Source organism: Dendrobates tinctorius, unplaced genomic scaffold (assembly GCF_039654945.1).
Source record: "Dendrobates tinctorius isolate UK_male_01 unplaced genomic scaffold, ASM3965494v1 ptg000064l, whole genome shotgun sequence".
Lineage (NCBI taxonomy): Eukaryota > Metazoa > Chordata > Amphibia > Anura > Dendrobatidae > Dendrobates > Dendrobates tinctorius.
Window position 1 is genome coordinate 54,339,453 of NW_027361732.1, and position 25,548 is coordinate 54,365,000.

At 46.5% G+C, this 25,548-nt stretch overlaps 1 protein-coding gene across 2 annotated transcripts in view; it reads right to left on the bottom strand.

Moving 5' to 3' along the window:
* Window positions 1–25,548, bottom strand: part of RBM26 (RNA binding motif protein 26) — a 193,445-nt gene that overhangs the window by 86,594 nt on the left and 81,303 nt on the right. For both annotated transcript variants that reach the window (XM_073580438.1, XM_073580437.1), the window contains exons 11-13: window positions 21,535–21,643; window positions 5,416–5,575; window positions 4,736–4,903 (exon numbers count right to left, since the gene is read on the bottom strand). In XM_073580438.1, coding sequence (XP_073436539.1) covers window positions 4,736–4,903; window positions 5,416–5,575; window positions 21,535–21,643 — 437 coding nt within the window. The remainder of the gene's footprint in view (window positions 1–4,735; window positions 4,904–5,415; window positions 5,576–21,534; window positions 21,644–25,548) is intronic.

Genomic DNA, 25,548 nt, shown 5'->3' on the forward strand with positions numbered 1-25,548 from the left:
CCGCTTCGAAAATAGAACGAGCCATGCGTTCTACTTGCCGGTCTGCTGCGTCCCTGAGGGTTGAGCTATCCGGCAGAGAGAGTAAAGTCTGCGCTGCTAGCCTAGAAACCGGAGGGTCCACTTCAGGTGGATCTGTCCATTGTTTGGTGTCTTTCTGTGGGAAGGGGTACTTCGCTTCCAAATATTTGCGATTAGCGAATTTTTTGTCAGGCTGCGCAAACTGTTTGGTAAGTATTTTCTCAAACTCATCGTGATTAGGGAAGACCTTAGGTGGTTTTTGAACACTTTCGAAGCAAATCCTATGTTCTGGGACTTCCGGGGGCGACTCTGGAATTTTTAGCACCCGATGAATGGCAGAAATTATGTCCTCAACTAGCGCTGTATTGCTAGGGGGAGAAGGTACCAAGGACCTGACCGTTTCATTATCTGAGTCGGAGTCACAGATGCCCTCCGAATCCTGTGCCTCGCTAAGGTGATCCCTGGAGGGCGACCTGGGGCGGGGGTCTTCTGTGGTGGGGGATCCCTGTGGTAAATTGCACTGTCTGTGGCAGGGGACTGCCCAGGAGACCTGGAATGACGCTGTCTCTCCCTAGAGGGGGACGACCTTGTGCTATAGTGTGACTTAGGTGATCGAGACCTGTGGGTCCGCTTACGTCTGTGAGAGTCGGAAGCAGCATGTTCCTGAGACAAGCTGTCCGTTTGCTGTGTACCGTCCATAGCCGAGGCCCGACTCTGCAGAGCTTGCAGTAATGTAGCAGTTAGGTTGTCTATGGACTGTGACATAGACCGAGACATCTGAGTTGCCCATTCCGGCGTGGCCTGTGACACTGAAGCGTCAGTAGGGACTCCCGGGGGTTCTGACCCGGAGTTCTGGATGCAGTCCCGGCAGTGCGGATACGTGCTGCCACTAGGGAGCGTGGCTTTGCAGGTTGTGCAGAATGCATAGAAACATTCCTGCCTGGTTCTCTTCCTTGACCCGGCATAGTGCACAGAGGCTGGCTATAAGGGATCGTACACGGGTGGCTACGCAGAGGGAACCCACAGAAAGCCTTATAGGAAGTATAGATTCACAGCTGAGTATGAGAACCCAGCTGTGAGCTTACCCCACCGATGTGCCTCTAGGTCCAGCGCCGACAGATCCAAGTTCTGTGCCCCCCGGAGACCGCTGTGATGCTCCTCTCCTGGATCTCATCCAGAAAAAAAAATGGCCACCGGGGCTCTGAGGAGAGGGAGGAGGGGGCGGAGAGCTGAAAAGGGCGCGCTGGGCTGTGTAAAAACGCGCCCTTTCTGCTTCAATCCGCCCCTTCTATGACACTCCAGCGTGTCATTTTGGTCATCCGGGGGGCGGGCCGGGGGGCGGGGAAAAGGCGGTGGCTTCAGCTAGGCCGAAGCCGCGGCCTAAATTAGAAGCCTGATGCCCAGGAGGGCGCGGTAGTCCGGGGGGGGGGGGGGATTTGTACCAGACCCCCCCAGAATGGTCGACTGGATAGCGGTGGGGGTAGCAGGGGCAGCGGTTTTTGTATGGGGTGCCCCCGAAGCGCTATGGAGCCGCTGCTGTTGCAGAGACAGGGATGCAGAAAAACCCTGTCTCTGCTGTGCCATGCAGTCCGCACCCTCCCCCAGCCCCAACAGGATCCCTCAGCCAGCCTGGGGTCCCTGGAAGCTGCGAAATGCTGCCTGATCTCCGACCCTACCTGAGGCGTCTCAACCTAATGCCCCCTGCGGGGGATTAGGGAGGGTGCGTCTGTCACCGTCAGGGGGTCTTCATCCTCGCCTCAACCTCAACCCAGACCCCTTAAAGGGGTTGGGGAAGGAGGGGGGTCTCGACCTCGAACCAGGACCCGAGGGACTGGGGAGGGAGCGACATGGGGAAAAAACCACCTCGACCTCAACCGGGTACCCCTAATAGGGGACCGAGGAGGGAGCCATGCCGGGAGTCTCGCTGGAGACCCACTTTTCTTCATCTGTATTTCCGGACGAAAAAAAGGAAAAAACGGAAGAAAAAAAGGTGTGCCTCCTTGCGACACTAAGCAAAAACTGGAGAAGGCTGACGCCGTCCAGGGGTGTATACTGCAGAGGAGGAGCCAAAGTTAATCTTTTTCAGATTATGCATAGTGTCGCCTCCTAATGGACAGCAGCATAACACCCAAGGTTCTGTGTCCCCCAATTAGGCGACAGAGTAATCTCTAATTGATGCGGGTCTAACCTCTGGGACCTGCACCTCTCTCCAGAACTCTGGTCGTGAAACCTCTGAAAAGTGACAAAGCCGCTGTCACTGCAGAGGTGAACTAGCAAGGATTTTTCAGTTCTTAACCCACTCATGACCTCACCATGGAAAATATGGTCACGTTGGGTTTATGAAGTGGGCTCTGCATCTGTCTGTAACAGCAGCGGACAAAGCTAAAGCCGATCACTGCAGTTTACCCATTTAAAATCCTGTTGTCAATCACAGACAGCGACACTTAAAGAGTCCCATGAACAAAGTACATATTAATTAACAGATCTTGGAATAATAATAATTTCCACAATTGGATGTGTTAAAAAAAAAAATGCCCCTGTGCCGAGAGAATCTATACATGTGCCCCTGCTGTGTCCTGTGTAATGGCTGTGTCTGACCGTGCAGGAACATGGTCTGATCATACCACATCTCCTGGGCAGGGGAGAAAGCAAAAGAGGATACAGACAGGACAGAATGGGATCAAAAAATATTCTTTATTTGAGGTAGTACTGTTCATTGCCTGTTTTTAATCAATGTTTTACCTCAAAGAATCAGCGGTGATCCCCTGCTATAATGTCTGTATACGCTCTTGTTCTGCCCTGGCCAGGAGATGTCAGACACAGGAATTACACAGTACACAGCAGGGACACATTTATAAGATTATCTCAGCACAGGAACATTTTTTTTTTTTTAAACATCAAATTGTGGAACTTCTTATTCCAAGATCTGTTGATTAAAATGTTGATTTTAATTAACTTTATGGGGCAAACCCCTTTAAAAGGAGACATTTAAATGGCTAAGTTGAGAATGAGCGCATCACCACCCTGCAACCCTCTCCTTTTAACCGCATGGTGTTGATGGGTTATCATAGCAGCAAGGGGCCTGATGAAGTCCCTTAGGACAGCCATGCTGGTCAGCATCGGAGAAGTGCAATAAAACTATATACTGCAATACTTGGGTATTACACTATATACTATAAGAGATCAAAAGATTGCATGTTCAAGTCTCTTAAAGAAAGCATGAAATAAAGAAAAACAAAAGAAAAAAAAACTAAAATATTTGTTGTCTAGAATTTATAAAAGCAGCAGAGGATCCTTTCAAAATTGGTCTGGCAAGGCTACTATAATATTGCTAGGAAGCTTCCTGCTGGATACAATCATATATTGGCTTTATAAAATGAGATTAATAGGTCTCTCCATCTTAAGAAAAGCCTAGAAAATTAATGTATTGAGGAAATTTGACTCCATCATGGGCACTTGGTTGAGTACTCCCGATTTGCTGTGAAATGTTTTTCGGTCAGATATCTTTTTACTTTTTGGCTTAAACATCTTTAGAGATAGACAGATTTGCTCTTTGTGGCCTTTAAATGTTGCGCATTGGGGAGTGGGAACGGTTATTAATGTCACACAAATATAATCCTATGTTGTTTGTCTATGTTCTGTACATTAAAATAGGTAGTTAAAAATGTTATTAATAAAAATAAAACTACATTTCAGGAATATGAGGACTAGATTTTTATAGGGCATGTTGACGGACAAAATAATAAGAATCAAAAAAAAACCATGGAAGGAGAGTTAAAAAAAAAAAAAAAAAGCGGGTACAAGGAAAATTTCCCAGGCACAGTGAGAGGACTGGAGCGGCACTATGAAAAGCCAGCCTGAGACGGTGCCAGGCTAGTCTCACCACCGGATTGCGGTCCACAGTTAGACCATTTCAGGTAACAATATACCTGGCTGCAATCGTGCAGCCAGGTTCAGATTCATGCAACCCATGATTTGGGCAGCAATAATCAGTTGACAAGTTCCCTTTAAGTGCCTTGGATGTGGAATCAAATTCAATGCCCCCATAGACTGTACCTCCTATGACACAGGGAAACAAGAGAAATTAGTTTCCCTAGATATCTGCACAAGGACCCTATGAATCATGTAGAAATTTAAAAAATTCTGCAGTATGTCTTTGCAGTGATAAAACACTGCGATCTCAGGGATATATTTGGTCTCATGCAGCCTATTCCAAGACTATGATGTTCGTCCCCTCTTCCCTGCCGACTTTGCATTTATGACACAACTTACACAGATGTAACTATTATTATCTATTAGCATTGTCACTCTGCATTCAAACATCATTTAGTCAAAGTTGGCACTTTTCACACTTCCATGTATTTTGCCTACAAAAACCATTAGGATTGGTGTGAATTTATGTGCACAAGCCATTCCATCGGCAAAGACAGTAGTCTGTGGCGGCTGCACTGTGGATCAGGAGTTCTGACTTCTTTCCTAACAGCATCCGCAGCTTGTTTGGTTAGCCAGCCTGGCATGACATCGCATGGGCATCACAATAATGGCTTTGTGCCAGGCTACCTAATCAAAAGAAAAACAGCAGATGCTGTCAGGTGAGAGGTGGTACTCCTGATCCCAATGCAGCAGCCAACAACGACGGTCATACCTGAAGGAACGGGATGTGCAATTAAATTCCCACAAAATCTAAACACCACAAGAGTGAATAGGTTTTTTTAACCTTAGGAGCATTTGCAGCTTGTGTTTGTGGAGGAGCGCCTACTCTGTGCCAATACATCTTAATAAACCGGTTATTCAGAACAGCTTCTGTGCTCGAGATGGCTTTCTTTGCTTCTGCATGTGTTGCAAACTGAATTAAAGCGCCCTCAGGATCTCCTTCATAAGCAACCTGCAAGGTAGGAAGAAATGATAATATCTACATTAACAGTGATTCAATTTGGGGTTCTGCATTTTGACAGATTGTAATCTACATTTAGTTCAAATGTGTTAGCACAACAGAAGTGAACTTTGTCCAGTTACAGTGTTAGCTCTGCTGTAATGTGTTCGTTCTGATCTCACTGCGTAACTGTGCATCAGCAAGTGAGCAAAGAGCCCACCATTAAACATCACACTGGTAAAAGCCCTTTTCATACACAATCTCTGGAGGCAGATTCTCATGTAGATCAGTGTCCAGCCCATAGCCTGGAACAGCTCATTTACAAATAAGAACAACATCGATTTCTCTGGAATAAAAGACAGCATTGCAGAAATCATTTTATTCAGCTCCCTATAACCTATATGCCCATAAAGGTTGCTTAAGAGGGTTGCTCCTACTAATATCTTCATGGCCTCAATAAGCATCAGTGTAATAAAAACAAAGTGTAAAGTGAAACTCCAGCATACTGAACCAAAAACACATACCTGCAGATTCACTAGTGTACCAAATTTACTGAAATGCTCATTCAGCTTACTGATGTTATTCAGCTCTGGAGGAATCCTCCTTAGCTCAAGCTTGGCATTTTCATTTCCAAAGACAACTTTCTTCTGAAAGCCAGGTAAGTTCATCCTGTTGTAATTGGGCCTGTAAAAATACAAGACTGTTAAACAGGATTAAAAAAAAAAAAAAAACTTTTTTTGCAGAGAGCATTGGAAGACACTCCATATTCACTGCAGTTACAAGGAAACAAACACTAAGTCAAAACAGTTCATCTCCTGCACTACCCATGTACCAAGCAAATCAGACTGGAGACAGAAGGAGAAACCAACAGGTAGGCAGTAACCCAGAGTAAAACCCATTCTGGCGTGTGACCCACAAAACATGAACCCAAACTACAAACAGAGTTCCGAAAAATAAAAACTTGGTGGAGCCGGGTCCAGCAGGATTCTGCGACTGACAGATGCATCCAGTGATGCACATACGCACGCTGTAAAATTTTGTAATTGTATTTAGTTGGGACCAGGAAGCATATGTAGACTCCTTGATAGCAGAAGCCTAAAGGCTCCCTGAATCTTCCACAGCTATGCTGGCATGTGCCATGACTCGGAATCTAAGAAACTTGACGTTTGCGCGATATGCTGTCTCAATGATCTTCCCAAACTAAAGTCATTTTAGCCTTGGATGCTCCCTTGCGAGGACCATCTGGGATGATTAGAAAAATTAGACCAGGGAAAATGAGAACTCGAGACAGGGAAATACAAAGAGCTCAAACTCCATGTAGATAATGCAGGGAGTGTTCCCTAGAAGGTAAAGGCAAAGAATGAAGGGAGCACAATGTCTACTTTAGACATAATGAAAAAAAAAACAAACAGAAAACAACTTTGTCCTATGAAGAACCAGAAAGGGAGATCAGCAAAAGATTTGAGAACTTCGAGGCCAAATATAGTGGAGTCAACAGATACAAAAAAAAGCATACCTTCCAAGCAAGGAGCCAGGGAGAAACTTAACCGCAAAACCTTACCAAGAGGTTCAAATGAAGGCGCCAACAGCATGGTTGACAGAACCAGATTGTGGACGCACAGGAAGATATGGAGCCGCATGGGCTCCATAACGCCATATCAGGATGGGTTTATGAGGAATCGCTCCAGTCAAACCAATCTAATCAGTTTTTATGAAGAGGTAAGCTATAGAGTGAGTCATTGGATGTGGTATATCTTGATTTTTCCAAAGCGTTTGATACGGTGCCACACGAGGTTGGTACACAAAATGAGAATGCTGGGTCTGGGGGAAAATGTGTGTAAATGGGTAAGTAACTGGCTTAGTGATAGAAAGCAAAGGGTGGTTATAAATGGTATATTCTCTAACTGGGTCGCTGTGACCAGTGGGGTACCGCAGAGGTCGGTGTTGGGACCTATTCTCTTCAACATATTTATTAACGATCTGGTAGAAGGTTTGCACAGTAAAATATCGATATTTGCAGATGATACAAAACTATGTAAAGCAGTCAATACAAGAGAAGATAGTATTCTGCTACAGATGGATATGGATAAGTTGGGAACTTGGGCCGAAAGGTGGCAGATGCAGTTTAACAATGATAAATGTAAGGTTATACACATGAGAAGGAATCAATATCACCATTACACACTGAACGGTAAACCACTGGGTAAATCTGACATGGAGAAGGACTTGAGGATCCTAGTTAATGATAAACTTACCTGGAGCAGTCAGTGCCAGGCAGTGGCTGCCAAGGCAAACAGGATCATGGGGTGCATTAAAAGAGGTCTGGAAACACATGATGAGAGCATTATACTGCCTCTGTACAAATCTCTGGTTAGACCGCACATGCAGTACTGTGTACAGTTTTGGGCACCCATGCTCAGGAAGGATATAATGGAACTAGAGCAGGTACAAAGGAGGGCAATAAAATTAATAAAGGGGATGGGGGAACTACAATACCCAAAGAGATTAGCAAAATTAGGATTATTTAGTCTAGAAAATAGACGACTGGGGGGCGATCTAATAACCATGTATAAGTATATAAGGGGACAATACAAATATCTCTCCGAGGATCTGTTTATACCAAGGAAGGTGACATTCTCTGCGTCTGGAGGAGAAAAGGTTTTTCCACCAACATAGAAGAGGATTCTTTACTGTTAGGGCAGTGAGAATCTGGAATTCCATGCCTGAGGAGGTGGTGATGGCGAACTCTGTCAAAGGGTTCAAGAGAGGCCTGGATGTCTTCCTGGAGCGTAACAATATTGTATCTTACAGTTATTGTTAGGTTCTTTAGAAGGACGTAGATCTGGGGATTTATTCTGACAGAATTTTATAGGTTGAACTGGATGGACTAATGTCTTTTTTCGGCCTTACTAACTATGTTACTATGGGGAGTACCTTGAACAAACAGATAGTGGACAGAAAAATGCAAAAAAAAAAAAAAAAAAAGAAAGGATGGCGACATGAAACCAGCCTGTTTATGGAAGTAGGGAAATGTGTCTCTTTCTTTACACATACAGAAAACGAAGGAAGGTTTTCTGGCTTTTGACAATGTTCTGATGACAAGCATTCAGGGACCCTCAAGAACCCAGGTTTGTACCAGGCTATTATATAGACAATATAAATGCTGCTAGAAGGTGAGAGAAAACTGAGCATATGCTGCAGTTTTGATGGTTCAGGTAGATGCTTACTGTAGCACTTTCAGATTGAATGCCACTTTATGAGTGATAAGTAATGGAAGAAAGATAGGTAAATCACAGTAAGAATGTGGACACTGAGAATGATTTTTCCTGATTACGCAGGGTCCACCCGAGCATGCTCGGAAATCTCGAGTATCGAGCATGCTCGCTCATCACTAGTAGGAAGTACAGCTTTGAAAAAACAGGACAATCCATTCCAGCAGCCCAGAATTACCAGATATAGGTGGCAGGTGGGAAACTGTCCAAATGAGATGGACTGTATTGACACGACTGGATACAGAAGTGAAGGAAAATTGGTTCCTGGAAATTCCTCTAGACCACGTATCTTAAACTTTGGCCCGCACAGTAGGCCTGCAATGAAAAGCAATGATGGAGGAAGGATCATCAGCTGACGCACGCTCCCTCCCCAAGTCTAAGTAGAGCGGGCGCGATGACGTCATTACAACGCGCCTGCTGTACTGAGTTGTGCTGAGGATCTGAAGACCTCATAAAGAGACAGGAGCAGAAAAACTCTCAATTGTAGACATTTATTATTAATAACTATAAAATTGGCCATGTAGAAAAGTGTTGAACAACATACCCAAGAAGATGCTCTGCCTTGATTTTGAGAAACAGTACTTCTGGTGATTTATCACCAAACCAAAGACTGCCTGGGTTCTCCAGGGTTTGGAGGTTGTCCTTCAGAGATATAGGAAAACTTTTGAGAAACTAGGAGTTGCCAGGGCAAAGTAAAGAGCCACAGAAAATTGTAGTAAGCATTTTTCAGTCCCAGGTTGAGACAAAGGATGCAGTCCTTTTGAGGACCACAATATGAACAATAACAGTGGGCCAGAACTATATATAGAGCGCCGAGTGTGTGACTGGCTTACTATTCAAATCCTGTCTCGTTTGCTTTCACAACAGAACGCACATGTTGAAAAACGCATAATTTGGCATAGATTGTCTTGGATGACTAGACCATGGAAGGCTATTTTGGGGTAAATGAGAACTTTAGCTTCCAGGACCCTCCCAAAACATTTTGTACATTCAAGGACCAAAGAGCCAGTCAAGACCCTTAAATTGACAGGGGTAGAGTTGAAAAACATGCCAGGAGTCTCCCTGCACCCAAACGTGCCTCACAATCCAATAAAGCGATTTAAGGTATGTGCACACATTAAGAATTTGCTGCAGACATTTCTGCTACAACTACTGAAATGTTGGCAGGAAAACCATAGCACAAAATAGCACACTTTTTGCCGTATTTTGTGCGTGCATTTTTGATGCATTTTTCCCACGTTTATTAGAAAGTGTGAAATAAGTTATAAAAAAAAAAATAAATGTTCAAATAATTAACATACTGCAGATCTAAAGCGGCTTCAAATGTGCAAAGAAAAAATAAGTACAGATGCATGAGACTTTAGCAATCTTATTCACTTTGCTGGTACTAGGATATGTTTACATTTATGTAACAAAATAGAACAAAAAAAAGTGTGACAAAAATGCAGCAAACACTTACCATGAGTGAGAAAATGTAGATCATGTTAGAAGATAAAACAGAAAATTGCACCAAATACATCATAATATCTTTGGAAACACTTTAATTAAAAAAAAAAAATTCCAAGACCTGCAGAAATTATTGCTAGCCAAATTTTATTACCACTGTCGGAGGTTAAAAACCCTAACAACTACAATTATGATTTTTTTCTTCCTTTTGTTAATTAAATCAGAAAAAAACAGGGACTGTGCACACAACTTTTTATTTTACTCATTTTACTCATTTATATAGCGCCATTAATTCCACAGAGCTTTACAGACATTATCAGCACTGTCCCCAATGGGGCTCACAATCTAATTTCCCAATCAATATGTCTTTGGAATGTGGGAGGAAACGGGGGAACCCAGAGGAAACACACACAAACACGGGGAGAACAAACAAACTCCTTGCAGATGTTGTCCTTGGTGGATTTGAACCCCAGTGCTGCAAGGCTACAGTGCTAACCACTGAGCCACCGTGCAAGGTTTTAGAGCAGAAACAGAGTCTACACACTCCAAATCCTCCTCAAAACCTTGGAAGTTGTGCTTAGTTTCAGCTCAAAAAACTCTACAAAGACTCCGTATGCACATAGCCTTAGAAACAAAAAAAGAGGAGGTTGGCATGCAGTAAAATATGAGAATTTGTAAAACTTGGGGATATAGGCATTTAGGCATCTGGACAATCCATGCCCAAATTCCACATTAGGCAAATGAATATCATAAAGCAAGGGTTCCTAACCCGTGGCTTGTGGTGACCCGCTTTATCATCAAAACTGGGCAGGGGTTTCGCTAGGCACTTTGGTTTGCCCCCAAGTTCTAGGGCTGTGTTTTTGGCAATACATTTTACAAATGCTCAGTCCATGTACACAGGCTGCTTTTGGGGAGGCTCATCTGTTGTGAATTCTCTCTCTGGCATCCCTCTGGTGATTACTGAAGATGGTGGAGCTGGTCAGATTGAGTGTTCTCTTTCTGGGCTCCATCTGGTGGTTACTGGAGGTAGTGTAGCTGATCTGATTGACAGAGGCTTGCCACCTGATAAAGAGGAAGATGATTGGAGATCTGGGGTTTCTGATTGGGATTTAAGACAGCTGACTCCCTATATCCCTGCTGGTGATTTTTTTCTGTGCCTCCTGAGGTCTGATGTCTCCTGCTCTTTCCCTGCATGTTCAGCTAAGTGGTTCATTTGCTATTCTGTTTGCATTTGATCTGGTTTTGTTTATCTCTGCTTGGTGCGGGTCAGCTAGCTCCGGCTGGGGCTGTGCTGAATCACCGCCCATATGTTACTGCATGGGCCACTTTGTTTTGTCCCCTATTATATTGGTCTCTTTTTGCTTTGCTTTCAGAATATACCAGAGTGCTGATATAGTGGGGGGCGGAGTCGTGCAACGTCAGTGTTTTTGTGCATCAGACGTGTTGGAATTTTTGCAGGGTTTTTTTGCGTGATTGCAGAAAATGTCTTTTCTTTCCTGTCTAGTCAGTGTGGGCCCCATCGCTTGCTCAGTCTATGTTTCTGCCTGCGTTTGTGTTTTCATCTTGTCTCACCGACAATATATGTTTGGGGGCTATCTATTCCTTTGGGGTCTGCTCCGGGGCAGTTTAGATTTCCCCTTTCTTGCTTTAGGCTTAGTTAGCTCTGCGGCTGTGCCGAGGCGTCTAGGATCATCGTAGGTACGCTCCACGGCTACTGCTAGTTGTGTGGACAGGATCAGGGGTCTGCATCCGCTTAGTTACCAACCTCTCTGGTTTTCTGTAGCTTGGGCTGGCCTGCTATCCTCCTCGGTGACCCATTCATAACACTCATCTATAGCCTACATAGCTCTGCTCCTATACACTATACTCTTCTCCTGTTCTTGCTGCTACTTCTAGCTTGTGCAGTACGGTGTCTGCACACAAGGGCTCGATCAGGGCTCAGGCACAGAAGCCACCCTTAGTTAAAATTGTGCTGGGGAATAATAGGCCATATTCACCATTTGATAGTTTTTTACCTCAGTATTTCTAATCGAAAACCAGGAGTGCAACAGTCATTGAAAAAGTATAATAGACAGATGTCACCACTTCTGTATTATCACCCACTCCTGGTTACTAATACTGATGCAAAAAAACCCACACTCAACGTGGCCAATGATTTCTTCTAGAGAAGGTCAGGAAGTGGCTGTTTGACAATGTAATCAGAGCATTATTGACAGGAGACAGCGCATGGTGGTTACAAGCAGTGATTTAATGATTGCGAGTCGGATGCTCTGTGCATTGGTTGGTGCAGGATCAGGATCTCATCCACACACAGCACCGACCAGCGAGTGAGCATTGAGCTCCAGGGTCACAATCTAAAAATCACTGCTTGTAATCCCTGGCGGCCTCCCGTCACTGTTGCTCTGATTAATCCAGGCTGGCACTAGCCCTGAACCCCTGCCCCCATCACCCCTCTAATGGAGCATGAATATTAATATATACTGTTCCTATGTATAAGTATACACAATAAAGGTACATATATAAGACAAAGATGGGGGGCGTGGCCTGGACCTCATGTAGGGAGGACGTGGAGTGAGAGAGCTCCTGCCCGGATCCGACAATAAATCCTGATTACCGGCACTGCTGACGAGTCCCACTGACCTGGAGGGCTGCAATATCTCCCTGGGCGTTTAGACAGCGGAGGATCCTTGGGCCATGTCGAACCGCAGCAGTAAAAAAGATAAGGAGACGCTGGGGCGCGCCTCTGCTACATCCAGGATGGCACCAGCAAACAACAAGTCGGCTGGTAGTGGAGCGATGGGAGCTGCTGGCAGGCTGGAACGATATGCAAGGGTGCCTCCTGCTGCTGCTCGATCGCCCAGTGCACAGACTGAGGCAGACGCTGGATGCAGCGTGGAGCTGGAGGATCATCTCTCCAGGGAGGGAACAGTGAGTAAACTGGGCCCCCCTTCAGCCCAACATGTGCAGACACAGGGGCCTGTGCTGGAGGAGGAAGGAGTGGGGGATGGGGAGCAGCCGGAGTCTGTGACTGCTGAGCCCACGCTGGGAGAAATCCTCGCAGCAATTAACTCCTGCAATACCACACTGGCCACTCTAAGTAATCAAATGGAGATTGTCACCAAGGACATGGCCTGTATTAAACAGGAGCTGCGAGGGGTGACTGCCAGGGTGGGGGAACTGGAGGAGCGTGTTGGTGCGACGGAGGATAAATTGCCACCAATAACACGGGAGCTGGGAAAAGCCACGCAAAATATTACAATACTGCTGAACAAGGTGGATGATTTAGAGAACCGCTCCCGTAGAAGTAATCTGCGACTGGTGGGGGTTCCGGAGAGGACGGAGGGGACTGACTCACTTGGCTTTTTTGAAAAATGGCTAATGGACACCTTTGGTAAAGATGTTTTGTCCCCATTCTTTACTATTGAGAGAGCACACAGGGTCCCTACGCGTGCCCCCCCGCCGGGAGCACCCCCGCGTCCCATCTTGCTTAAGCTCCTACACTTTAAAGATAGAGATGCTATCCTGCGCAGATCCAGAGACATTAAGGAACTTGCTATTAATGGGAGGAAAGTCTCCATTTTCCCTGATTTTTCCCTGGAGGTGCAGCGTAAAAGGGCGCAATTTATTGAGATTAAAAAACGCCTACGTGACTTACAGGTGACATATTGCATGATGTACCCTGCTAGACTGCGGATTGATGTGAATGGAGAAACGCACTTTTTTGATACGGCGGGAATGGCGCTGTCCTGGCTGGATATTAATGAGAGGTCCATGAGGAGGAAGAATACTTGAAGTTCTCCCTTTTTTCGCCACCAGGTGTTGTTACTCCTTTTTGTCTAGGACGCTATGCTGGTATAATTACTACTGTTCATTCCATTTCGGATTCAGGGCGGGAGCTGACCGGATTGCTGTGGACACTCGTTACAGTGACAAGCTGTGGACCCTTCTCCCTGCGTGGACTCTGGGCGAGTTTTCTAGCCCTGATTCTCTCTATTTGAGAGAAATGTGCAAGTTACACTTGTGTTTGGGGGTAGGGGCGCTGTGCACTGGTGTGCAGTGCTCCCTCTCCCTCCTTTGTTTTTTTCGTTTGTTGTTGTATTCCCTAATTGTTCTGTGGGATGTGATGTGCGTCAGCCGTGTCGCCCAATTCATTGTACTGAGGGATGGTGGAGATTGCCTCTCTCCCTCGGGAGTGGAGTATGTTCCGATTTCTCATTTTTTAGTCTGCTCTTATGGCGATATCACTTAATATTGTAGCGTGGAATGTTAGGGGGCTCGGGGATGCAAATAAGAGATGTGCTATATTTACTAATATGCAGAAATTTCTCCCGGCTATCCTGTGTATGTCTGAGACCCACATGGTGAAAGATAATATTCATTGGATAAGAAAGGGATGGGTTTCACATGAATATCATTCCACGTACTCGACCCATGCGCGGGGTGTCAGTGTGCTGGTGCACAGGTCCATCCCCTTCTCATGTACTAAATCAGTGGTTGACCCTGGGGGCAGATTTGTATGTTTGCTTTGCACGTTATACGGTATACAATTTATTTTGGTTGCCATATACATCCCCCCGCCCTATTCAGTCGAACCAGTAAAAAGAATCTTGTCTATTTTGGGTTCCTTTCCCCCTGCGCCGACTCTTCTAATAGGAGATTTTAATACATATTTGCATCCCTATTTGGATAAGTTGCATTCGGGAAACATATCAGAGGATGCAGCCTCAACCTCATTTGCTAGAACGTTAGTGGAGCTGGGTATGGTAGATCTTTGGCGTGTCCGAAACCCCACAGCCAGACAGTTTTCCTGCTACTCTAGCTCCCACCACGCTATGTCACGGATAGACCTGGCCATTGGCAATACACTCATGACCCCATATGTACGAGGGGTGGCCTACCTGCCTAGAAGTGTATCTGATCACTCGCCGCTACATGTCACACTTTCATGGGGACACCCCCTCACCCTATCTAGACCTATCTGGAAGCTTAATCCCTTCTGGATCCAGCTTATAGGGGGATCTTTGCATGATGCCATTCTAGAATATTTTCAACTTAATGAGTACTCTGCATCATCACACATAGTCTGGGATTCCATGAAAGCCTATGTCAGGGGCTTATATATTAGAGAAATATGCACACGGAAAAGCCAAAATAGACGCTACACCCAGAGTCTGATCCAGGAGGTGTCTGTTGCGGAGGCTGCGGTGATACTCAACCCGACAGAGGAAACTAAAAAAGCTTTGGAGAAGGCACAGGGGTCGCTCAGGGAAAACCTCATGTCGGCGGCAGCAAATAAACGTTATTTCCTCAAACAAAAATATTTTATAGAGGGGGAGGGAGTAGGACATTTATTGGCCACGGTCATTAGAGCACAGGACGGATCTTCATATATCAATAGGCTAAAAACGGACTCGGGTGGTCCTGTGACAGACAGTGCGGACATAGTGAGTGAGATAAGGAGGTATTATATGCGACTATACACATCAGATTGCAGTCTCACGGAGACTGAGATTGAGCAGTACCTGGATGCGCTCTCTCTCCCTGCATTGGCTGATAGCGATAGGGATTCATTGGATCGGGACATCCTGTTGGAGGAGTTGGAGGAGGCGCTTGGTCAGATGCAAAATGAAAAGGCTCCAGGAATGGATGGCCTGCCTGGCGAGTTTTACAAAACCTATGCACCCTTACTGCTACCTAAGCTACTTAAGGTATTTGAAGAGGCTGAAAGGCAGAGGGTCCTCCCGCCATCTATGAGGGAAGCTTTGATAGTTTTAATATTAAAGCCCGGAAAGGATCCAGAGGTTCCGGATTCATATCACCCGATTTCCCTATTATCAACAGATGTTAAATTATTGGCCAAGGTACTCGCCAATAGGATGTCCCGAGTTATCTCATCTGTTATACAGAAGGATCAGATGGGATTTATCCCAGGCAGAGCCACATCTATGAACCTTAGGAAACTATACTTGGGGATTCAACATAGTTCTGGGGAGTTGGGGGGAAGAGCAATTTTGTCCTTAGACGCCGCTAAGGCGTTCGATAGTTTGGAGTGGGGGTTTTTGTGGGCGGTACTTCGGAAAATGGGCTTTGGACACAGATTTATAAATTGGGTGAGGCTGTTGTATGGCTCGCCGGTGGCGAAGGTTGGGGCTAATGGCAGGGTCTCTGAGTCTTTTCCTCTTGGGAGAGGTACTAGACAGGGGTGCCCGCTCTCGCCCTTGCTATTTGCTACTGCGGTGGAGCCATTGGCAGTTGCAATTCGGAAGTCCAGAGAAATAATGGGATTCAGATGTGGAACTGTGGAGTTGAGGATATCATTGTACGCGGATGATTTACTTCTATATTTAGATAAGGTACATTCCTCGATTTTGCCGGCAATGGAGGTCATTCGAGAATTTGGGCTGAGGTCTGGTCTTCGGATTAATTGGTCCAAATCAGCTTTAATGCCGATAGACCCTCTCCCGGCGGATTTCTCAGATTTGCAGATACCGGTCCCTGTAGTTCGGAGGTTTAAGTATCTGGGTATAATTGTTAGTCCTGCCCCGAAGGATTTTCGGGCTCTGAATCTGGAGCCCCTGTTGCAGCGATTTAGAGCAAAAGTACATACTTGGTGTCGCCTGCCGTTGTCGAATATTGGTAGATCTAACTTAATCAAAATGGTAATGATGCCACAATTATTATATTTGATACATAATTCTCCGGTGTGGATCTGTAGGGACTTTTTTGCAAAAATAAATACATTATTCCGGGAATTAATTTGGAAGAAAAAACAGGCTAGGATTCGCTTGGAGATACTGCAGCGAGGGAAGGAGGAGGGAGGATTGGCGGTGCCAAACCCATTCATATACTTTATAGCCTCCCAGATGCAACATCTTAAGGGTTGGGGTAGAGACGGGGCGTGTGACAATGGTGGTGATATTGTGAGGGAAGGATCGGTATGGAAATATCCAGGGTGCCGGTTGGAGGTGGGAAGACGGCAGATAAATGGGGCACGATACCCCACGTTGGCTATGATTTTCAAGGTGTGGGATAGGGGTAAGTCTCTTTTGAAGATAAATGGGCCTACGGAATTGTGGCCATTGTGGCGAAATCCGGATTTGCAAGAGATCAAAAAGCTGGTGGGGTTCGGAAGATGGGAAGATAAAGGGATTTATCTGGTGTCACAAATTTTGCAAAATAATACTCTTAAGAGTTTTGAACAATTGAGAACAGAATTTCACCTCCCGCACGTCTTCTTTTATCAGTACTTACAGCTAAGACATGCATTGGAAAAACAGAGAAGGACAAATCCGGTGATAGTGACACATAATCAAACACTACATATGCTACTTACATCTGAGTCTTCTAGGGGACTTATCTCTGAATTATATAAAAGATTATTGCCTGCCCATCTGGAGACATATCCACTGACTGCTGCTAAGAATAAGTGGGAACGGGACGTTGGCCCCCTGACGGAGGACCAGTGGTCCGATATTCTAGAACAGGTCCCTAAAATGGCGGTTTCTGAGTGCCAGCGGCTTTCACAAATATATCTCATTCACAGGGTATATAAAACACCCAGCTTATTATTTAAAATGGGACTTAGGCCCAATACACAATGTGTTAGGTGTGGGCAGGATGATGCCCACTTGATGCATGTTATGTGGGAGTGCGGGCACATTGGGGATTTCTGGAGGCAGACCCTGGGACTCATAGCCCAAGTATACCATATCACAATACGACCGTCACCTCGTCTATGTTTGTTGAATTTGTGGGAGGAGGGGGTTGACCCGGACTCTGCAGTGGCCCTGGGAATAGCACGCATCCTGTATCAGGCAAGAAAGATACTTGCATATCATTGGTTGGATCCTATGCCACCAACATTGTCAGAGCTTAAAAATAAACTAAATAATGTCATCAGATTGGAAAGGGGGGCTTATTTAAAAAGAAATGCATTAAGAAAGTTTTACAAAATTTGGCAGCCATGGATGGAGTCACCGGGTCTCCCCTCGGGCGCACTGGTACGGGATGCGATGTTGGACCAGTTGCTGTTGTGCTTGCGATGAGGGGATGCTTGGGGGGTGAAAATAAAGTCTAGTGCCCTTTGTGGCGAAGTAGATTTTGAGTGGCGCGGTGGGAGGGAGCTGGGGTGGATTGGACCTGATATCCGTGGGGGGCGGGGGGGCGCGAAATATGATGCGGAGTGGCGCGGCTGGCGGGGATGGTTTTCCCGCTGAAATGAGGCACTGATGTATAATTTTGATTTTTGTTTATTTGTGGAGCCATGTTGTTTATAGGCTCAATTTTATGCAAATATCTGTGTTTTGAGATTTCTTCTTTTTATTTATTCTTACACAGGAAGAGTTTTACCCTTTAAATAATATTTGCTCTCAATGTAAATTTTACTTGCTATATAAGATGTCATATTCTTTCTGTATTGATTCCTGAATGTTTAATAAAAAAGATCTGATTCAAAAAAAACATATATAAGACAAAGATATAATATGCATCACTTGGCACTACTAATCAGGAGCACAATACCCAAAGTTCAATACACAGAATAGCTTTAGTTTAACTTTTTTGAAAACTGTGTTAAAAACAGATTAGGCTGGGTTCATGTTGCGTTAGGGGGGTGCGTTAAACAAATCCATTACATAGTGGCATTAACGCTATGTAACAGATGCGTTAACGCACCCATAGACTGCTACAGACGAGCGCATCGCTCATAATCGACATGCGTTAGCGATGTGCCGGCATTCTGTGACGGACCTCCGGACGCCGTCTGCAGCGTCCGGGGGTCCGTCACTGCTAGTGCAGATGGAGCATGCGATGAACGGACTACATTATCGCTGTGTGAACCTAGCCTTAGACTGTGACACATGTTGCCATATAGCCCTAGCCTGGGCGTCACACATACATTGCAGCGCAATATAAGTGAATGCAGTCGCACTGTGACCCCTCGACTATGCAACAATAACAGTACAAAAATGTTGTTTGTCGCAGTAGCCTAGGGCAGGGTTCCCCAACTCCAGTCCTCAAGGCCCACCAACAGGTCATGTTTTCAGGATTTCTCTTCTATTGTACAGGTGATGCAATTATCACCTGTGCAATACTAAGGAAATCCTGAAAACATGACCTGTTGGTGGGCCTTGAGGACTGGAGCTGGGGAACCCTGGCCTAGGGGTTCACAAAGCGCTACCAGTCAGCTGTATTGGCAGCGTGACCTGTAGCCACGGTCATAAAGGGACAGTCAGCACAGAATGACTGTTCAAACCAAGTACAGGCGTTCGGTGTTTCATGGCAAGGCCAATCATTTATATACAGCTACTTCTTTTCCCTCTACATTTGCCTTTCTCTGGTTCTGTGAAGTCAGACCTGTTAATCAAATAAGGGAGCAGTGGAGTTAGAGAGAAAACCAGCAGATGGGAAGGTGTAGTTAAATGATTGGCTCCGCCATGAAGCACTGAGCGGAGGGACTTCATTTCAACAGTCATCCTGGCTGAAGGAGTCCCTTTAAGTTGACTTTCCTCCGTCTGTGCATGCACACATGCAACATGCATACAGAGTGGTGCGGTGGCAGGCATTCCTGCTCCTCCTCCCAGGAACACCCAATAAGCCAAGACGACTTCCAGTCTGGGCCAGGTTAGTTCCTGCAATGCCTAGATCCTCCTCCTGGCTTCTCAGGGACCGCTCCTGCACAGCTCTGCCAGTAGCTTCTGCAGAGCCCCCTGCCCCGTCAGTATATTATCTGTACTTGGAGTGTCACTATATTATCTGTGGCTTTACACAGGACTGCAGAGAACATCTATACATCTGTTATATTTAGTGGTGAATCTGTAGTGTTGAATATTCTTGGTGTTAGTGATATCAAAATGTGTTTCAGGGTCCCTAGTAATGTTCCTGTTGCTGGGTATACCAGACAGACGCACGTGATGGAAGTGGAAATGGAGGACAAGCCATGCAAAGATTGCAGAGTAGCAGCGCTGCAGTTCTTGTTGACAATGCCATCCCGCTCAGCATCTATCTCCTTCTAGATTGTTCTGTACGGTTTTCCTCAGCACTGCAGGTCCCTTGGCCATTCCCTGGCTGGCTGCTCCCAACTTCTCTACTACTAGGTATGAGTACGCACAAAGCACACACGTAGCTCCCTAACCCTACCCTCTTCCACATTCCAGCAACAGTTATGTGTTGCGAGGAATGGAGGTCATAAGAATGGTGATTTCCCATAATTATCGCTTACTGTTAAATCACTACTCCGGCTCCATGTCGGGAGGTGAGTGGTACATCACGTTTCCAGGTACCTGCTGGGACGTGTCTGTGACCACTATGTATTCTTCTTCTTCTGTCCTATTTATCAGGACAAGTGTACTACACCTGGTGATTACACATTTGTCCCAACAGGCATCTGTAAACATGACATCACCCAATACAGAAGTAAGCAAAACCCGAATAATCCTTTTAATAATTAATCCGAGTTTGTAAGTTGTAATGTCTGTGCGACATCATGAAAGATCGATGGCAGCAGAGTGGATGCATTAAAATAAATGGTTGCTGTAAACAGGTAATATTAGTTCTGTATGTTTGATCACACAGCAATCCATGTGTACTTTCTGCCCATGGACCTAAATTCCGTACTAGAGCTACTATACAATATTAGTTGCAGCACTTAGGCAGCATACTTAAAGGGAATCTGTCACCCATATTTAGTGATATCATGTAAAGATATCACCCAATTCTGTGTCTCCTAAGGATTCTATCAGGATTTTTTATTCACCCTGACCCCGCACCTTTGAGGCATAAATACCTTTTTTATCTTGTTGGGGATGTATACAAATCGCCGCAGTCCGGTCCAATGGGCGTGGCTTAGTCGCCTTCTCCCCCCCCTCCTTCGCTTTCTGAACATAATCTTCATCTGTGAATATCACAGATAACGTTGGTTTCCGCGCTTGCGCACTGTAAAGGCCTCCGGCGCCTGCGTAGTATGCTTTGCCCAACCGTGGGCGAAGCATATAATCGCTACTGCGCATGCACGGGTATTTTCCAGCGCGGTCTATGCCCCGGAAGTCTTCACATGCAGGACACACTTCCGGGGCATAGACTGCACTGGAAAATACCGCCGCAGTAGCGATTATATGCTTCGTTCACAGTTGTGCAGGCGCCGGAGGCCTTTACAATGCGCAAGCGCGGAAACCAACGTTATCTGTGATATTCACAGATGAAGATTAGGTTCAGCAAGCCGAGGAAGAAAGCGACTAAGCCACGCCCATCGACCGGACCGCGGCGATTTGCATACATTCCCAACAAGATAAAAAGGGTATTTATGCCTCAAAGGTGCGGGGTCAGGGAGAATAAAAAATCCTAATAGAATCCTTATGGGACGCACAATTGGGTGATATCTTTACATGATATCACTAAATATGGGTGACAGATTCCCTTTAATGGTGGCTCCCAGTCATGTAAATAGTAATGGGTCATCCAACTATTAGGCCAAAACAAACCTTTTAACTCACTCACACTGAAAAACCTCAAAAAAACAGAACAGAGACATTATGGTGTATAGGATGTGCCCTAGAATAATCTGAACCAAAGCGTTAAACCTATCACAGCTTTGCACTCCTACCGCCATACGTAAGCCCACAAGAGACACAGATTAGATATTAGAAAAAACTTTTTGACAGTTAGAGTGATCAATGAGTGGAACAGGCTGCCACGAGAAGTGGTGAGTTCTCCTTCAATGGAAGTCTTCAAACAGAGGCTGGACAGACATCTGACTGGGATGATTTAGCGAATCCTGCTTTGAGCTGGGGGTTGGACCAGATGGCCCAGGAGGTCCCTTCCAACTCTACGATTCTATGATTCTAAGACCGGGGAATGGATGAGCTACATCTCCTTTGCACAGTTGCTGTATTAGCATAGCAATTTACCCAGAATATTCAATCAACTTACTTGTCAAACCAGGGTTTTTTCGGAGGCATTCCAGAGTCGGCTGGAGTAAGATTTCTTTTCCGAGAATCAGAATCCACAACGATTCTCATACTATTATTGACTGTTTTCTCTAAAGAAATAATATTTATTGCAACAAAAACTTACTTTGGCAGACAATAGAAAAGGGAAAAAAGAAGACTTAAAAGGAAGTCTGACACCCTCAAAATGTAAAATAAACTACCGTATCTTTCAGACTACAAGACACTGTTCAAACAAGAAAACAGGATTTTTGGGTTGCTTACCGTAAAATCTGTTTCTCGGAGCCTTCATTGGGGGGAAACAGAGACCATGGGTGTATGCTGCTGCCACTAGGAGGCTGACACTATGCACAAAAAAGGTTAGCTCCTCCTCCGCAGTGTACACCCCACCGACCGGCAGGAAGTTCCTCAGTTAGTGAGAAAGCAGTAGGAGAAGTAACAGAATAGATTGAAAACAGAACAGACAACTCAAACCAACCCACATAATAACAGGAGTTGTAGAACATGGGAGGGTGCTGTGTCCCCCAATGAAGGCTCCGAGAAACAGATTTTACGGTAAGCAACCCAAAAATCCTGTTTTCTCGTTCGCCTTATTGGGGGACACAGAGACCATGGGACGTCCCAAAGCAGTCCCTGGGGTGGGAAAAACAAACTTCCATCAGGCCAGCGGACTCACTACCGCAGCCTGCAGGATCCTTCTACCTATGCTGGCATCCGCCGAAGCGTAGGTATGGACCTTGTAGAATTTCACAAACGTGTGAACCGATGACCAGGTTGCAGCTTCGCAAAGCTGCAGCGCGGAAGCTCTGTGACGTACCGCCTAGGAGGCACCCACTGCCCGGGTAGAGTGCGCTCTAATTCCCGGAGGGACCACTCGATGTTTGACCCGGTAGGCCTCCAAAATAGCCGATCTGATCCAGCGAGCAATCGTAGCTTTGGAGGCCGGGTGACCTTTCCGCGCCCCATCTGGAATGATAAAGAAAGAATCTGTCCTCCGCAAGAAGTCGTCCTAGTTAGGTAGACATTCATCGCCCTGACCAAGTCCAGCTTGTTCAAGGACCGCTCCCGAGGGTGAGCTGGACCCGGACAAAAGGACGGGAGAACAATGTCCTCATTCAGGTGGAAAGTGGACACCACCTTAGGAAGGAAAGAGGGCGGAGGCCGCAGAACTACCTTGTCCTGGTAGAGTACCAAGAGAGCGGCAAGAGAGGGCCGCCAATTCCGACGCGCACCGGATGGAGATGATGGCTGCCAAAAAGGCTACTTTCCACGAAAGGAGAGAAAGGGAAACATCCCTGAGAGGTTTAAAGGAAGGACCTTTCAGAACCTCGAGAACCAGATTAAGATCCCATGGATCTACGGGCGCTCGGTACGGAGGAACCGTGTGAGCCACACCTTGACGGAAGGTTTTAACCTGAGGACGGGATGCCAACGTCTTCCAAAATAAAATGGACAGCGCCGACACTTGACCCTTTAAAGAGCTGAGGGCAAGACCCGCATCCAGCCCCGCTTGAAGGAACGCCAGGACAGAAGGGAGCGAAAAAAACACATGGGCGGAATGTCATTGGTCTCGCACCAAGTGAAATAGTTCTTCCAAGTACGGCAATAAATCTTGGAAGACGATGGCTTCCTGGCTCGGATCATGGTATGAATAACTCGATCGGAAAATCCTGATCGTTGCAAAACCTCGGCCTCAACCGCCACGCCGTTAAATTGAGCGGCCGAGAATTGGGGTGGCAAATCGGACCTTGAGACAGCAGATCTGCTCAGTCTGGAAGCTTCCAGAGGGCGTCCGCGAGAAGGTTGGCGATGTCCGCAAACCAAGCCCTACTGGGCCAATTCGGGACGAAGAGGAGGACTGAATTCCTTTCGCCTTGATTTTCTTCAGCAGCCTGGGAAGAAGAGGCAGGGGAGGAAACCGGTAGGGGAGCTCGAACTGCGACAAAGGAATGGCCAGAGCGTCGGCGCCCACCGCGAGAGGATCTTGAGCCCTGGATACAAACTGTGGGACTTTCCTGTTGAGGCGAGAAGCTAGCAGATCTACGTCCGGGGTTCCCCACGATGGCAAGCTGAAGAAATATTTCCGGATGTAGGGACCACTCTCCCGCAGCGAGTTCCTCGCGGCTGAGAAATCGGCGGCCCAATTATCCACGCCGGGAATGTGTACCGCGGAGATTGCCGGGACTGAAGCCTCCGCCCAATGAAGAATCTTGGACATTTCTGCCAGGGCTGAGACACTCCGCATCCCTCCCTGGCGTGTGACATATGCCACCGCCACGGCATTGTCTGTCTGAATCCGGATAGGCAGTCCCCTGAGAAGTCTCTCCCAGTGAACGAGCGACAGATAAATCGCTCGTATCTCGAGGACGTTGAATGGCAGGGCTGACTCCTGAGTTGACCAACGACCCTGAACAGTGTGATTGCGGAACACTGCCCCCCCAGCCGAGGAGGCTGGCATCCGTTGTCACAATCTGCCAGTGAAAGGGGAGGAATGACCGTCCTAGGGAGATGAGAGGAGACGTCAGCCACCAATTGAGGGACTGCTTGACACGGTTTGAAAGACGAAATGGGCGATCCAGGGAAAGGACAGACCTGTTCCACCGGGATAGGATGGCGAGTTGGAGAGGTCTGGAGTGAAATTGGGCAAAGGGGACCGCCTCTGTTGCCGCCCCCATCTTTCCCAGGACTTTCATGGTCGTCCGGAGAGATGGAAGTCTCATGAGCTGCCGCGATCGTACATCCCGTTGCAGGGAGCCAATTTTCTCTTGAGGGAGAAAACCCCTCGATCAACGAGTGTCGAACAATAGACCCAGAAACACAAGACGTTGTGTTGGGACAAGACAGGACTTCTTTTCGCTGATGAGCCACCCGAAACTGGGCAGGTAAGACTTTGGCGAGCTTGACGAAAGGATGGAGCTTTGATCAGAATGTCGTCGAGGTACGGAAAAAGAACGAGACCTCTGATTCTCCCACCAGGCCATCAACGCCGCCATGATCTCTGTAAATACTCTGGGTGCGGTGGCAAGACCGAACAGCAGTGCACAAAATTGGTAATGTTCCTGGCGAATCGCAGGAATTTCTGATGCCCGGAAAATATGGGAACATGTAGATAGGCATCTTGAATGTCTATTGAACACATGAACTCCTGCGTCTCCATGGAAGCGATTAACCGAAGAAACTCCATTCGGAAATAACGCAGTCGGGCTCTCCTGTTGAGTAATTTGAGGTCCAAGATGGGGCGAACAGTCCCACCTTTGTTCGGCACCGCGAATAGGTTTGAATAAAACCCTGTGAAACGTTCTGATTCGGGAGCGGGCACAATCACCCCGGAACTGAGGAGAGAGGCAATGGATGCAAGAACCCCGGAACTAAGGCTGGATCTTTTGGAGGACGGGACTCGAAGAAGCGATCCCGTGGACGAGAAATGAACTCTATCTTGTACCCTGAAGATACAAGCTCCCTGACCTAAGCGTCCTCTACTGAGGCCAGCCAGGTATCCCTGAGGGAGGAGAGAACTCGTGCCTCCAGTGGCGTCCTTAAAAATCTGGTCCAGCTGGGACCCAAAGAGACGCACTCCCTGAAAAGGCAGATTGGTAAGAGACTTTTTAGAAGACAAGTCCGCCTGCCAAGCCTTGAGCAAAACTGTACGTCGGATTGCCACAACGTTGCTTGACGCCTGAACAGCGCGAGACACGGCATACAAGGAAGCAGAAAGTAGATAATCCCCTGCATGGGAAATCAGGTTGGCCAGATCGGTCAATTGCTCAGTTTGGGCTTTATTTAGGATGCCCTTACGGAGATCCTCTGCCCAAGTGGCTATGGCCTTTGCCACCCAAGATGAGGCAAAGACTGGACATAGCGCCGCTGCAGCCGCCGCGAATGCTGACTTTGCCAAGGATTCTATAATTCTATCATTAGAATCCTTTAGTGACGCTACACCTGAAAGCGGGAGAACCGTGTTATTAGAAAGTCTGGACACGGGTGCGTCCACCGACGG